Here is a 15,199-nt window from a genome sequence, read left to right as displayed (position 1 = left end):
AACTTTATTTAAAAGTGTCTCCAGATACTTTGCAAGAATATTGTCAAATGTTTGATGCTGAACCACATAAGGAGATACTATGGTGAGAAAGAGTGGGTATCAAGAACATCCCAAAGAGACAAAAAAAAGGATATTAGAGTTTGCTGCTTAGACGTTCATTTGCATAACCATCAATAGTGGAGTGAAGCTTGCTGGTTCTGCTAATGCATTGAAAAGCTCAATATCATGTTGCAAGTAAGTGGGAAAACGTAATTTGCGTCTCTTTAAAATATTTGAAGTTTTGATTTCAGATTTGAATGATTAATATTAAAGACATGCAATGAAAAGCAATCAAACCATATTCTCCTCAAAAACAGTGTTCAAAAGTGTGAAAGAATGAATGAAATCTCAGAAAGGCCAGGAAACACAGGCAAAGTACGTTCGCTGTTTGGATAGTATATTATGCTAAGAGAGACATCAGTATGAGAGGAAGAGTAGAGGACAAAGCTTCCTCTCTCCAATCAGGGTCAAAAATCCAATGATGTATTCAAATGCTTTTACATTGTAGGAATTTTCAAGTTGCATGCCTGAAAGCCCTGATTGAATTTGAGCATTCTATTTTTTTATCCTCCCCTTTTCAGCTTTTTGTTCCAGCTGAAGACGAAGCCATTGTTGGAAAGAGTATGAGCAAACAGGTGTTTGAAGGGCTGACCACAGGGCTCCTGCACACCTGTGCTACTGTGCTTGGGTGCTTGGCCAACCATCTTCCTGAGGCCAACAGCAATCCTGGGACGCCAAAGAAATCGGGGCAAGAAACAAAAAATAACCTTTCACAGAGTGAGCTCTGCATCAGCAGGATTCAGGATCTCATCAGGTGAGGACAATGAGTGTGTAGGAAAGGAGGAGTGAAATAAATACAATAATAAATGTGTTACTGTACAACACCCTTATCTACCTACCCAGTCAGCTGGAGCCTGTATTCCCTCTGTTTCATTCCTAATTTCTCCTGAGGCGCATCTTCCACTCATTACTTCCTTGCAGTCTGCAGCGCTGCACCTAATCACTTTGCTTTGCTACTTCCGTTCCTGACATGAGAAACCCTGAAAAGATCCATTTGTTCATCTGTAATTTTAGTTTTCTGCTGTGCACAAATTCATCCTATTTTACACATTGTGTAAAGGTAAACTGTTATATAATTTCCACATATTTCTGCCCACCCACCTCCTCCCAAAAGGCAGTCTCTGATGTTTACCTAAGTTGACCTCATGGCCAGCTCTGTAGATAAACATGCTGTGTTTTAGGGGTCTGAACCTTAATCCATGGTAAATTAACAAATCTGTGATTTTGTTGAGTGTTAAAAGAAAAAAGGATTCAATTTGCATCTGTTCACTAAAATTGGAAGAATCAGCCTGTGTTCCTATTCCGAATCTTTACATTCTTGTTACATTTATGCCTTTAGGGATGCGAGAATGACAGGACCAAACTAGTGATCATTTTAATCCTATCACTTGGTCAGGTGGTTGATCAACAGCTCAAGTATAAAGCTCATATCAGCTCATCTATAAAACATTGTGTCACTAAGATTCTTTTGGTCAGAACTTTGTCCAACACTGTGTTTAAGACTCCACCTGTAAAATTATAAGTACAGTTTCACATGATTAATGCACGAGTGCACATTTTTCCCCTCAGGGATGCACTTCAATCAGCCACGTAGGGAGTTGATATGCAGCCAGTCCTGAGTAACCCTGTGTGTTTGCAAAATTGCAAACCACTAGAAGTTTAACCAGTCTCTGTGTAAATTGCCAGTGCAGATAATTTGTAAGCTTCCTGCTGCTTGTCAAACAGGATTAGTTTACTTAGCGAGGCATGTACCTGCAGCACCTTCAGGAGCCAGATGAGAATAACCCTAACCAAATAGATTTACCTTTCCTAGTTCCATTCATAGGCCAAGATGGCTAGTTAATCCTGAGACATTGCAGACCTAACTGGCTCAGCTATTGGATCATTACATCTGCCAGGTGAGGACTGGATTATTTCCATATGCCACCACATTTCAGAATAAAAGTCGAGGATCAGAGCAGTAGAATTTTGAGACAAGTCAGGAGAACATTAATCCATCATCACTATACCTTCTCCCAGTATATGAACGCGTGGAAAAAGCTGAAATAAAATAAATTGAAGTGATTAGAGAAAAATGAGATTGCATGAGATGGATTTTTGAGAAGTATGGAATATAATAAAATGCAAACAATAGCACAAGGTACTGATAAGACTAAATTCAATGTACAGAGTGTAGTTTCGATCACTGTATTTAAGGAAAGCTATCATTTCATTGGAGGCGGTTTGAGAAGGTTCACTAGGATGATTCCTGGTTTGGAGAGTGTGTTCTATGATAAAGGCTAAATAGGTTTGGACTCTGCTCACTGGAGTTTAGAAGAATGAGAGATACTCTCATTGAGACATGTAGGACTCTTAAGGGGCTTGACAAGGTAGATGCTGAGAGCATGTTCCCCTCATGGGAGAGCCTAGGACCAGAGGGCACAGTCTCAGAATAAATGAAAGCCAATTTCAGACTCAGATGAGGAGTAATTTCTTCTCTCACAGGGCTATAAGTGTCTTTGGAACTCCTTTCCACAGAGAGCAGTGGGGGCAGAGTGCTTGTGTATATTTAAGGATAAATAGATAAATTCTTGATCAGTCAGTGAATCAAAGGCTATGGGTAAAACGCAGGAAAATAGCAACGAGGATTGTCGAATCAGACAAAATCCTATCAAATAACTCCTATTTCTTACAGTCATTGGGATTAATATTTATAGCTTGAATCCAAGTCTTAAGAGTTTTACAGATTCTAAAACTCAATGTACAATTTTAATAGAGCTCATTGATGTTTTTAAACTCAGCTGTTTAATTCTGAGTTTCCCAAGAGCACATTTGTCAATGAATTGCTTTTTTAAGAAAAACGCGTAAACCTTCCTAACCTTTGTTTCTTGCCTGAGATTTGAAGGTATTTCATGGCTGAAAAGGGTCGTATTTGAATTATGGACAAAAGAGTCAAAAGGACAGTAATTATTCCCTAGGAGTCTCCATTGTGGCCTTTGCTCAACATTGTTCCGTATAGCCTGTGCAGGTAGTTCAGAGTAATGCACGGCAGCTGTAGCCAGGAGCGTTCAGAAAGGCTGAGGTCAGAGTTCGTGCAGAATAAGCAACTGATTCTATAGTAAGGTGAGAAATGATTGAAGCAGACTTGCGTAGCCAAAGGGAAGGAAGTGTTTGAAACATCCAAGGCCCAGAACAATACATGAAGTGACAAATGTAGTTCCATTTTGACATTTGCAGCTTCTTCTGTGGTGTTGATTTGCGCCATTGGGTTTCTCACAGTTGCCAGCAGTGTTTGGGAGTCATTTGAATACTTCCAAGTTCTCATTGAGTTGGAAGGATCAATCTTTTAAACTTCTGTTAAAAAGAAGTGTTACTTTATATGTTCAATTTCCAGCAACCTGTGGTATTTTTCTTTTGTGTTACTATCGTAAACCTGAAAGCAGTTGCTACTCCTGTTATTTTCCTTTACTGATGATGAAAATCTGTTACAACCTAATCATCAATACTGAATTCTCGGTAAGCTTCTGTCATTTGACTTGGTAGTCCTGTTTTATAGGCACTGTTCCTTTCTCTAATGCAATAGTCACTGTTATTGTGCCAACTGCCGAGCCTGAGAGGTATTAAAAACAAAGTACTGGAGAAACTCAAGTGATTTGACAGCATATGTGAAGGGAAAAATGGAGTTAACAGTTCAAGTCCAATATGACTATTCTTTGCCAGCTTGAAAAGAGCCTGGATCAGAGATTCTATTCTGGCCTGCTCTTTATCTAATCTTTGGCCTTATTCAACTTGGCTGTCTGCTATGAATGAATAATTGAATTCCCAATAGCGTGGAGCATTGATCATTAGTTTTTAATAGGTTTTCATCAACAGTAAAGAGAAAAAATAACAGCAGCAACTGCTTTGAGGGTTTAGTACAGTAACACAAAGGAAATGTACTACAAATGTTGGAAATACTCAGCAGGTCAGACAGCACCTGTGGACCGAGCGCAGAGTTAATGGTTAAAGCAGTGCCATTTGAATGGAAAGATCTAAATCTGAAATATTAACCCGAATCACTTGCTTCCGGAACTTGATGACCATTTCCAGCAGCTTTGTGATATTTGTGTCTTTCAAAAAGAGTAAAGAGAAACAAAATTAGCTTTATGAAAAGCTAAATCTGAAGGCAAATCCTGTCTGCTGTGTCATTTAATTGCTGTTTTCTGCATGGCTACTAATCCCTATGTATCAAAGAAGATAAAATGAGGGAGTGAAAAATCTGGGGTGGGGTGGGGGAGTGTTAGATCAAGGAAGGACCCGCAGAGAGAGCTCTTCCGTTCGTCAGTGCACTACTAGTATTGCAAATTGCTATGACAGTTGAATGTATGTACAGTCAAGCTGTAGTTGTGATTAAAGGCAGCTGATGCTAATTTTGGAAAAGTTAGGCCACATACATAGGAAACTCAGGGCTCCTTTGGTACAGTTGATAGTGTTCCTGCCTCTAGGACAGTTGGTCCAAGTTCAAGTTCCATCAACAGTGAAGTGTGTCTTAACAAATGTGAACATTTTTGTTTTGAGAATAGTTTCAACCTGGTTGGGCCAGGGTCTGTGAAAGTGAAATGTTACCTGCACTTGTGCTGTTTGGATTATTGTGAAAAAATAGTGAAGACAGGTCAGCTCCTGCTTCCTCTGCCAGGTGTGGGTTTACCAGATTACTATGCTAAAAATGTTTTATTGATTCTTTGTTCAGCTAATGTGTTTGTACGCCAGTATTCTGAAGTGTTAGACTAGCAAATTTGCTGTATACACTGTTTAATTGGAACACCAGTTTTTATATCCACTTTCTTGTCTTGAGATACATGTAGGGGTCATCTTCAAACATTTAAAATAAAGATGTTTAGTGAGTGTGGCAGCAGTATCCACACCGTTTAAACATTGAAATCTGTATAGAAGGTCTAAGTCAACCCTCAAATGGGTTCAAATCTGTTTCATACCATACTTAAGTTACATTCCAACTGCCACAATGCTAACTCTCATTTTCTCCACTGGACCTTTCACCCCTTTTATTGCAGAGCTAGCTTCCAACTTCAGGTTTATATTCAATTTTTAGTGCCAAGCAGTACTAATTACATCAGTGTATCTTGCAGGAGGTGAGCCCTGATCCTCAGTTCTAGGTACCATTGGCCTTGGTAACCAGGGGCTTTGAAGGGAGAATTGGACAGAAATGCAAGATAAAATCCAGTGACTGTGATTAGGAGATGCATGTTGGTTGATGTCAGGGGTGGGTTAAGCTTAACTATGACTGACCCAGTCTTCAGCCTCAAGGGAAATAGTTGGTTGACAGTTACTCTGAAGAATAACCATTTCTTCAAAGCATCAGCAAGTTGCCAGAGTAGTCAAGATAAAGCTCAATGGATGTATGTCAACTCTTTCAGAAAAAGTATGGGGAGAATCAGTTTAAATAGAATGATGATGTCAATGAGAAAAGAACCTCTGCTATGTTATGGAAAATAACTGGTGGCCTGCAAACAGAATATGCAAAATAAAGGTGGGAGGTCTCCTGATTGATGGGTCTGTGCTCTGAAGATGTCAGGTGCAATGAACTTGGATAATGCCAGAGGCACAGAGTAAGCTGAGACTGTCTAATAACTGTGGTATTGAAAGAGATGGGCAGGGCGTAGAGCTTCCACTGAAACTGTGACAGGGTGAAGATGCAATTAGGAGTGATTTGATGCAGATTCTGGACTGTGAGAGAATGCAGTTTGGATTCAGTCTCAAATAGACAAATTAGAAATGGTATAATGAGAAGTCTGTCTGGAAAGACTAACTGTTGGGTAAAGTGTTGGGTTTCCCTTTGGGTGTTTTGGGTACAAATTAGAGGATAATGTTTTGCTTTAAATGACCAGGTTTTGAGTGTGAAGGATAAAAGCTTTTGTTCTTGGAAAAAAGATAAACTGTTCTTTCACTAATCTAAATCAAATTGCCTTCTTTGTTGACCAAGCTGGCTCTAAAAGGGATTTCTTTTTTCCCTAGAGGATGATAATGTCAACTCTTTAACCCACTGCAGTACCTCTTTATTTCGCACATTTCTCGAAACAACTTTTCTTTCTCCACTCCATTTCCCAACATCAAAATAACACTGGTTTGTTTGCGATGTTGTTCAATTATTCAAACTTAAGCTCAGCGAACATCCTCAAATGCACGTTGTCCTGCACTAGGTCAAATGAGTGCAACAAAGAAGGGGAACCTTGGCTGACTCCTTTTACCCCCTCATTTCACTTCAATCCCAGTTACCAGCTCTGTTCTCTGTTGAGTCAGTCTGACATTTTATCTACTGCAATCACCGGTTCTTTGTCTTGCCTGCATATAGTACCATTTTCAGACAAATAGTTGCTGATTTATAGACTATTTTGTGACCTATCTCTACTAAGAACTGGACTGATGCCAGCCATAATCACTCCATAAAGCTCTTTGTAGGAGTGGTATCAGAATTTCTTGCCTTGGCGGACCATTTGGTACATTCACTGGAGTTCCATTGATGCCATGTTATAAAGATGAGACTCACCTTCATACTTAGCTTTTCGACAAATATTAATTTTGTAAAAGTCTGATTTCAGTTCCTTCTGGATCAGACAATGTTGTGTTGAAGTTTCACCAAGGGTCATGAGTTCATACAGCTGTATTTTTCAAAACTTTGACACCATTTTGAGGCTTTAGAGCTGCAATGGCCTATCAGCGAATGGTGGTGAGGGGAGAAAAAGGCAGAGAACCTATGAGAGCAGGTGAAGGACCTTCAGTCTTTGTTCCTTGAAATTGGGCTCCAACCCCCATTTGGAGGCCATGTCATACAGCTTGGCACATCAGTGTTAAAATTAAATGTGGCAAGATGGTGCACTTTAAATTTTCTGTTCTCTAATGTCCTATCGTAATAAAACTATTGGACCTAGGATGATGGTTTAGTTAGTTATTAAGGATCCTGTGACAAAATTAATATCAAGGAGTAACTTCTGGTGTCCTGGTTTCCAGTATTCAAACCAACATTATCATTCTTTTCATTCTTGCTTGTGGGATTTTGCTGTATGCAGAGTGGCTGCAACATCTGACTGCATTTCTTTACATATGCAGGATTTTGAAATATTTGTTTGAATTTTATCATGGCACCACATTGACACTTTAATGTCTTTCTGAGAAATACGTATGTAGCTCTTAAAAAATAAATTCACCGCAGTGGAAGGTGAGGATGAGAAAAGAGCTTAACGGCAGAAGTTATCGGAGAAAGAAGCAGCTGCAGTTTTGAAATATTAGATGAACTTGGGTGGAATTAAATCTCAACATTAATCTCAGACCTTTCAGTTGTTCACATTTATCGTTCTCATTTTAAATACTTTGCTATGTCATCTTTTTTTCTTCTTCAGACCATGTGCATTCTGCCTACTTCTCAAGTTGCTTTGACATTATCATACAACTGGGGCTTTGAAGAAATTAACCAACCACAACATTCTCCAGTGAGTTGGTAGCGGTGGCAGGAGTTGTGTCCTAAACAGGCCATCTCATAGTATCTTTCTTCAAAATGTAATAGCAATTCTGTTTTAGAATTCTTCATCATGTATTCTGGCCAAGAATTAACTGGCCGCCTGTAAGTGCAGATTTCTTTAAATTCAAGGTTGTCTCCTGGACATGTTAATTTATGTCAGGCTAGAGTTCTATAGGCAGCAGCTTCATGTTCTGACTCTGGCTGCAAGACAGTTCCATGCATTCTTGGGGATGTCATTGCTGCTTTACCCTGGCACACTGTCATAGAATCATAGAATCTCTACAGCGAGGAAGCAGGCTGTTTAGCCCATTGAGTCCACACTGCCTCTCCAAACAGCATCCCATCTCGACCCAACCCCCCTATCCTATCCCTGTAACCCTGCATTTTCCATGGCTAACCTGCCTAACCAGCACATCACTGGGCACTGTGGACAATTTAGCATGGCCAATCCATCTAATGTGGGCAATTTTGGACTGCAGGAGGCAACTGGAGCTCCCAGAGGATACCGGGGAGAATGTGTAAACTCCATACAGACAGTCAGCCAAGACTAGAATTGAACCTGGGTCCCTGGTGCTGTGAGGCAGCAGTGCTAACCACTGAGCCATCATTATAGCCCCTCCTTTTTTATGACATCTATTGGATTACCTTCTTCTCAGCCTCCATTTTCCCTCTCCCAAATGGTAATTCTTGACATTTGAGAGGAGAATGCAACAAACCCAATCCTTTACAAGTAATTACCAGAAGTTGTGATCCCGAACCTGAACACTGCTTGCTTTACACTTCATCTTTTATAGTCCAGAATTGTCACATCCTAATTACTTTTTCAGTTAAGATAAAGTAATTTGGCACTAGTAGACAATGAAGTTACAATCTTCTCACTCCCTGACTTTTTCTAAGGACAGTCACCATAGTTTACCAAAGTATCAACATTGTTTTGATGCCGTTAATAGGATTTATTAAAAGCTACGTAATGCAAGAAGTTGAATGGGCAGTGTCACTGCTCCTGCTCTGTTGTTTAATAAGACCACAGCTGATGCTCAATCCCTGTTTCTCTTTTCTGTCATATCTGATCCCTTGGTTTCAAAAAATTATCAATCATAGACTTCAACTCAATAGTGACTAAGCACCCACAGCCTCAGGGTGGAAAATGGATTGCAGCGATTCAAGAAATCAGCTCACCACAGTCTTCTCAAGGACAATAGGATAGATAATAAAAGCTGGCCCAACCAGCAAACTCTATATCCTATGAATGATTTTTTTTAAATTTTGAAAAGTTGCAAGAAATTTCTCCTCATCTCTCCCAACATAGCTGACCCTTTAACTGGAGATTATAATCCTTATTTCTAGTCTCTTCTATGAGGGGAAACAAGCTCTCACTTTACAAATTGTTTTGTGAAACAATGATTAACTTCTAACATTTTAAGTACTTTGATATTATTTTTTCCACAGTTTCAAAACCTATAAAAGTTTTCACCCAGTTAGTACATTTTTATGGCATCACATAGAGAAAGAACAACCAAGTATAGGCAGCTGAACTGGGCATAGGAAATTGGGGAATATTTGCACTACAGAGCACAGATGTAATTCACTCCTTATTTTAAAGTGTAGTCTTACCTTACTTTTAAACTTTAATTGTGAAATCCTACTTCCACTTTTGTCATGAAAACTTTCTGTGTACCCTGAACAATTTGCGTCAGTTTGTTATAAAGTGTAGATATAGAAATTTATAATGGAAAACATTAGGAGGTGTATATAAACTTAAAGATTTTTAATATTATTTTAATTTGTGTTCAACTAATCTTGTCTATGCTAATGTAGTTCTTTGTATTTATTTTCAGCTATGTGGTATATACTGGACTTACTGATAAGCTGTATGGCTGTTTCCTCTCAATACAAGGGCCCATTGATGAGCAACCTAAAATTGCCTCTTTTCTACAAAATGTTACAGCCCTGCTACACAATATGTGCCGACTTTGCTTTGCTTTTGTCAATCGGTAAGTAACTGAGTTATTCAATAAACATAATTTTTCTTGAAATGCACACAGAGTTGTCAATTCGTGTTTTTAAAAAATTTAAATGTTTCCAAATGAATTGTTAAGCTCCTGAAAGCCAGTTGTTGAAGGAAGAGACCAGAAGTCAATCCTGATTTATTCACCAAGTGAAGCATTACAAGTGCGTATTTCAAACCTTCCAATCCACCCCAACAGTGTTAATAAATGGTCCTTCACATTCTTGTGAAACATAGGTCTCTTAAACACTTTTGAGCCAACAAGACAGTTAGCCTAATTACTAATGAACTGCCCATTAAAGGGCACCAAAACAAAAGCAAACTGTGAATAAAACTTAACATTCCTGAGGCTGATAATGCACACCAGCCCTTGTCGCCCACCAGTTTCAGAAGGCCTCCAGTATACTAGTTACACTGTATGCTCTATCTTCAAGGATACTTAGGCAGAGATGTTACCACAAAAGGGAGGCACACCTTCTCAACCACCTGTTGTCTGGATCTTACAAGCGTGCTGAAGTAGTCATCTAATGAATGCCTCCAACTGTATACCCCTAAACTTTTTTTTTACAATTAGTATTAATATATTTCAAGAAAGTCAAACTCAAAACTATTATTTTAGTGAATTCCGGCTTCATCCATTGCTGTCATCTTGTCCCACAATCTAGATCTCAGATGCCATTGCCAAGACTGTTTCAGCTTGGTCTATGCTATTTTTCTGCCAAATTCTTGTTTCTCTGCTTCATGAGCAAGTTGTTCCAACCCTACTTCTGCCTTTCTTCAGATCAACTGAGACGAGGAATTTAACCCAAGAAGCACTATTAAAGTAGAGTGGGCTGTGTCTTTACCCACTTGGCATTTGAACAGAATAAGAATCATTTTGTTTGGGGGATTTTTGTGGTAGAGTTTTGTGCAGAAGTGATGATACATAGCCTCAACCATATTATCTTTACGCAAGACTGGGTTAATTAGTCAACCATCGGTTAGCTTGCCGTCATGTTTTAATGAGGGACATATGGTGCTGTTGTCAAGCAATTTGGAGTATTTCCTTCAAAATTGTTCCAAATGTTAATTGTGAAGTTGCAAAAGGCAGCACAAAAAGTATTCTAATCGTTGCTTTGTATAAGTAAAAATACAATTGATATGGCTGGTTATTTAATGAAATTGTCATGTTTGTAAATAATGCACAAAGAACTGAGATCAGATTCCATCAACTCAGTTGTATGAAAATATTTACTCTATAGGTTTAAGCCCAGTGACAGGTGGTAATGGATAGAGAAGCAATCACAACACTAATGGAAAAGACTTGCGTTTTAAATGTGTGCTGTGCCTGCAGCTTTGTGTCATGTTCTGCCTGATGCTATTTACCGTCTGGCATGCAAACACAAATTGCTTTTTTTTAAACCAGTTATGTCACACTTTCTCTTTTCTGAAAATAGTCTTGTGGGTGCCAAACACAAGTTGATTTGCTTAAGTAACTATTCTCCATGTATAAAGTAGTTAATTAAGCGTTTGTAGACCATTTACTGCTGTGGCTTTTGCAAATAAAACCCAATCCTACCTTCATCCAAGGTCTACTCGTGTACGTTGTATCATTGGATTGTGATCATAAACATCGGTTGACGTTTTCTCTCTCTGTCTCAGGGCTGTAGACACCGCTGTGTAACCCATTTTTTAAAAATTGGCTATTCAGCAGATGTAGACAGCATTGGCATTGGCTAGTTGTGTTCATTGCTCACCTCTTGTCGTCGAGAAATAGAAGCTGACTCCTGTTACAATTGTGCAGTATTTGTGGTGATAGAGCTTCCTTAATAGTATTAGACAGATGATTCCAAAATGTTTTAACCAAATGCCAATGATGAAAACTCCATATATGTCCATGGCTGATGGAAAATTTGAAAATTATGACATTGCCATGTTGTTGCAATTCTCATTTTGGGTTAGGCAGATGGGCTGTGATAACCATTAAAGTTAGTTTTGTGTGTGATATAGAACTGTTCCCACTGGCATTGGTATCAAAGAGCAAGTATTCTCCTTTTGGCTGTCACCTGCTTTTCATCTTCCATTCATTGCATACACATCTTGTTAAAAGACTCCTCAAAGTATATGGATTTATTTAAAAAATGTAAACATGAAGATACAAGTATGATCTACAGATAAATGTTTGCCCACATTTATCCGCTCTAATGAGAATCAGCTATGTACTTGCCTTTTGATTGTCTTGTTTTACTGTGACCAATTATTTGCAAAGATCATGACTAAAAAGTAATACCTGTCAGGAATGTTTGAATATGCTACGTTTTTTTTCCTCAAGGGGATTACGTGATAGAGGTCTTAAAAGTTGTGTCAGGGCTTGATAAGATAAATGTGAATTAGAAGTTACTTGTAGAGAAGACCAAAACCAGGGTCCAGAAATAGAATAATCAATAATGAATTAAATATGAATTTTTTATGCATAGAATTATTCGAATATGAAACTCATTACTGTGTGGAGAAGTTGAAGTAAATAGCAATTACACATTTAAGAAGAAGTTAGATAGTCATGAGGCACAAAAGAAGAGAAGGTAGTACTGATAATGTGAAGAGACACCCATGTGGAATGTAAATACTAGCAAGACCATTTGAGCTGAATGGCTTTTTTTTTCTTATGCAGTGCATCTTCTGTAATCTTGTATTTTGAATTTGACCTCCACTCATAACAATATAAGTAACTAGTTTCATGTCATCTCTTTATCAACATTCTGCTGTTCCCACATTGGTGATTGTATTTTGCATCGCTCAATTGTCAACTTTAGCTATGATAAACTATCCGGAACTGACAAACTGTCCAGAACTGACTCTTCTGATGTCCCAGTAGATAAGGCTGACATTGAACAAAGTGAAACTGACCAGAAGGTTGATTTATAAAGTTTGGACAGCAGCAGAGGCACAACAATTAGCCTCAAAACCCACATCAGGAGGGAAATATTAGCATCTGTCTATGCTGGCCATAAATATTCTGTGAACTTTAGATAATGACAAGTGTGTGTGGTGGCTGTCTCCGTCAAATAACTTGCTGACATTCACTGGGCTGGGCCCATGTGTTAAAGTAAAACTGATGTCTTATACATCATAACAAGAGATAAACAAAGTACAACCACTGTCCTTAAAATAATTTTAAACTTTAAAAATAGGTTTTTTTTAAATGGGATAGTCAATACTGTAACTGTTCTTCACATTGCAGCAGTCAGTGAAACTTGCATTATAGTGGAAGTCGTGATAATCAAGGTTTATCTTAGTTGTTCTGGCATATCCATCCCAGTATGTAGATTAAAACCACTGGGGGTCAATTGTTAATGTATTACATGCTTTTTATTTACTGGCATTCTATTTGTTCTGAGTAGCTGAAATTACTTGGAGAATATTGAGGATCTGGAAATGATTACTGATTGAGGGGTGCACTTGATTTACATCACAAGGATAAGTGGCTACATGGGAATAATTGCAAGTCAGTAATGTAACCTCAACCTTCGATTTATATGGAGGATGAAAGACCCGGAATTCATTATTATGTAATCTAATCTGAAGCTTCAACTATGTAAACAACAAATGCTGCTTTTGATTGGTGCGTAACTATCTATGGAACCCCAAGTTTAGATTCCCTTCTATCAAAGTTGGATTCTCTTTTAATAAATGCATCATACCATACAGATTTTTTTCCCTCAGTTTTTATTCCCTCCTTTCCTGACTAGCATATGGCTCAATCAAAATTCATGCCCAACCTGGTACTTCACCAGACATCACTGTGTAATCAAGAAATCTGTTAAATATTGAGTTGGATCTTAAGGCAATCATATCTGTCAAGAAGTTGGCTTTGACACTTGTTTATTTATTTTGGCCAATTTTATACGAAGTTTGCTTCTGCTATGACATGATAGTATTGATAATCTTGTTCAAGGAAAGTTTTTTTTCCTTTGCCTCTGCCATTCAGGCTGTGGTCCCCCTGCAGACCTCCATCCCTTCACCTCTACACGCACATGCACCGTTTCCTTAGTTGGATGTTGCCAGAACTAAACTTTTGCTTTGGTCTGTCTCTCAAAAATTACCAGTTATAGTGCCCATGCTAGCGGTAGCTCCTATGCAAGCATGTTTTCATTCCTAGTATTTGTTATTAACCCGTTCAGTTGTGTTATGACGCTCCTCAGCATCAGGTGGGACTTGAACCCAGACCTCCTGACTCAGAGGTAGGGAACACTGCCACCGCACACAAGAGCCTTCGTGTTTTCGTAACACTTACACACAACTAAATATTGTTATTCCTCCATCACCAAATCACCCATGTTATTTCATTTCATCTGTTAATGACTACCAGTAAATCACCTGTGCTCTCCAATAATTAATTTACATAAAGAGCCCTTTGAGAGCAATGCAGACCACCAAAGTGAGGAAAACGTAAGGAGAGAGGGAGGGATCTAAATCAAAATGTAGTTGGAAGGAGAATGATTTCATTCCGAGTGATTGTTTTGTCTTTTCCTTCACCTGTTGCATTGGACTAACAACCTTCCTAACAATCTTAGCTTATAGCTTTTTCCCCACATCCCCCAGAGGTGTTCATTTTTGCTAGGGTACAGTTCCCTGAGCATCAGCAGCCCCCCAGTCCATCATTAAAATAAACCTTCAATCGAGTTGAGAACGTAGTTGTTGCCAGATTTGACCATAAAACACAGTTGATGGAATGCTGCACTTTGATGTTTGCACTTGCTTCTGAAGGGCTCAGACTGCCCTACCAGGTGAATGTACAGGGCCCATGGATACTATTTCAACAAAGAAGCAGGGAGTTTGTCCCCAGTGTTAGTCGATGTTTATCCTTCAATCATCATCATTTTTAAAAAACAGATTATCAGGTTGTATTCATATTGCTGTTTGTGTTTTTAAGTTAGCTGCTGTGTTTCTTTTATCACAACAGTGACTCCACATCAGACAGTCTTAATTGGCTCTGAAGTGCTTTGGGATGTCCTTTATTTATGAAAGACACTATATAAGCACATGTTCTTTCTCTAAATGCAAGTCTTTGTATTTAACATTTTTTTTAGAAGCTAATTCCACAGTGGTTTTATATCACTCCAACCCTGTTATTACAGCCAGCTGATATTAAACAAACATAAATTCCCATTTGAAGCTCATGAAACATACTCAGACATGCCAATCTGAAGCAAAGCCTGTGTGAGTGGCATCAATTGTTGACCCCTGATCCTTCATGGCTCCGCTGGAAACAGATGAATGCTAACTGACTTTGCAAGTGGCACTGAGTGAGGCATTTGAGGGAATTTGACTTATTCAGGCTGTTCACCTTCCTAAAAGAGCAACTGTGCTCCTTGTTCATTTCTTCAGAACAAAAACAAAACAGTGGATCTTGTGACATCCAAGAAAAATTTGAAAATGTGGTTTATTTGGTAAACTTGACCTATGATGTAAATGAGTTTTCCCATTTAAAGAGGAAATGTTCAACAGCGGCAATGATTGAAAAACTATAGATTGGGATAGTGTCCCATGGTCACTGCTCCTGGTCACTATCCAGTGACAGTGGTGGGAAAGCACATTCCTCGTTGGTGATTGAAACAGGT

At 38.7% G+C, this 15,199-nt stretch overlaps 1 protein-coding gene across 3 annotated transcripts in view; it reads left to right on the top strand.

Moving 5' to 3' along the window:
* scaper (S-phase cyclin A-associated protein in the ER) overlaps positions 1-15,199 on the top strand; it is a 283,244-nt gene that overhangs the window by 217,282 nt on the left and 50,763 nt on the right. For all 3 annotated transcript variants that reach the window (XM_048520699.2, XM_048520701.2, XM_048520702.2), the window contains 2 exons: positions 621-853; positions 9,430-9,585. In XM_048520699.2, coding sequence (XP_048376656.2) covers positions 621-853; positions 9,430-9,585 — 389 coding nt within the window. The remainder of the gene's footprint in view (positions 1-620; positions 854-9,429; positions 9,586-15,199) is intronic.

The sequence above is a fragment of the Stegostoma tigrinum genome, chromosome 36, assembly GCF_030684315.1.
Source record: "Stegostoma tigrinum isolate sSteTig4 chromosome 36, sSteTig4.hap1, whole genome shotgun sequence".
Taxonomy (NCBI): Eukaryota; Metazoa; Chordata; class Chondrichthyes; order Orectolobiformes; family Stegostomatidae; genus Stegostoma; species Stegostoma tigrinum.
Note: the sequence above shows the minus strand (reverse complement) of the source record. Positions and strands in the feature narration are given on the sequence as shown.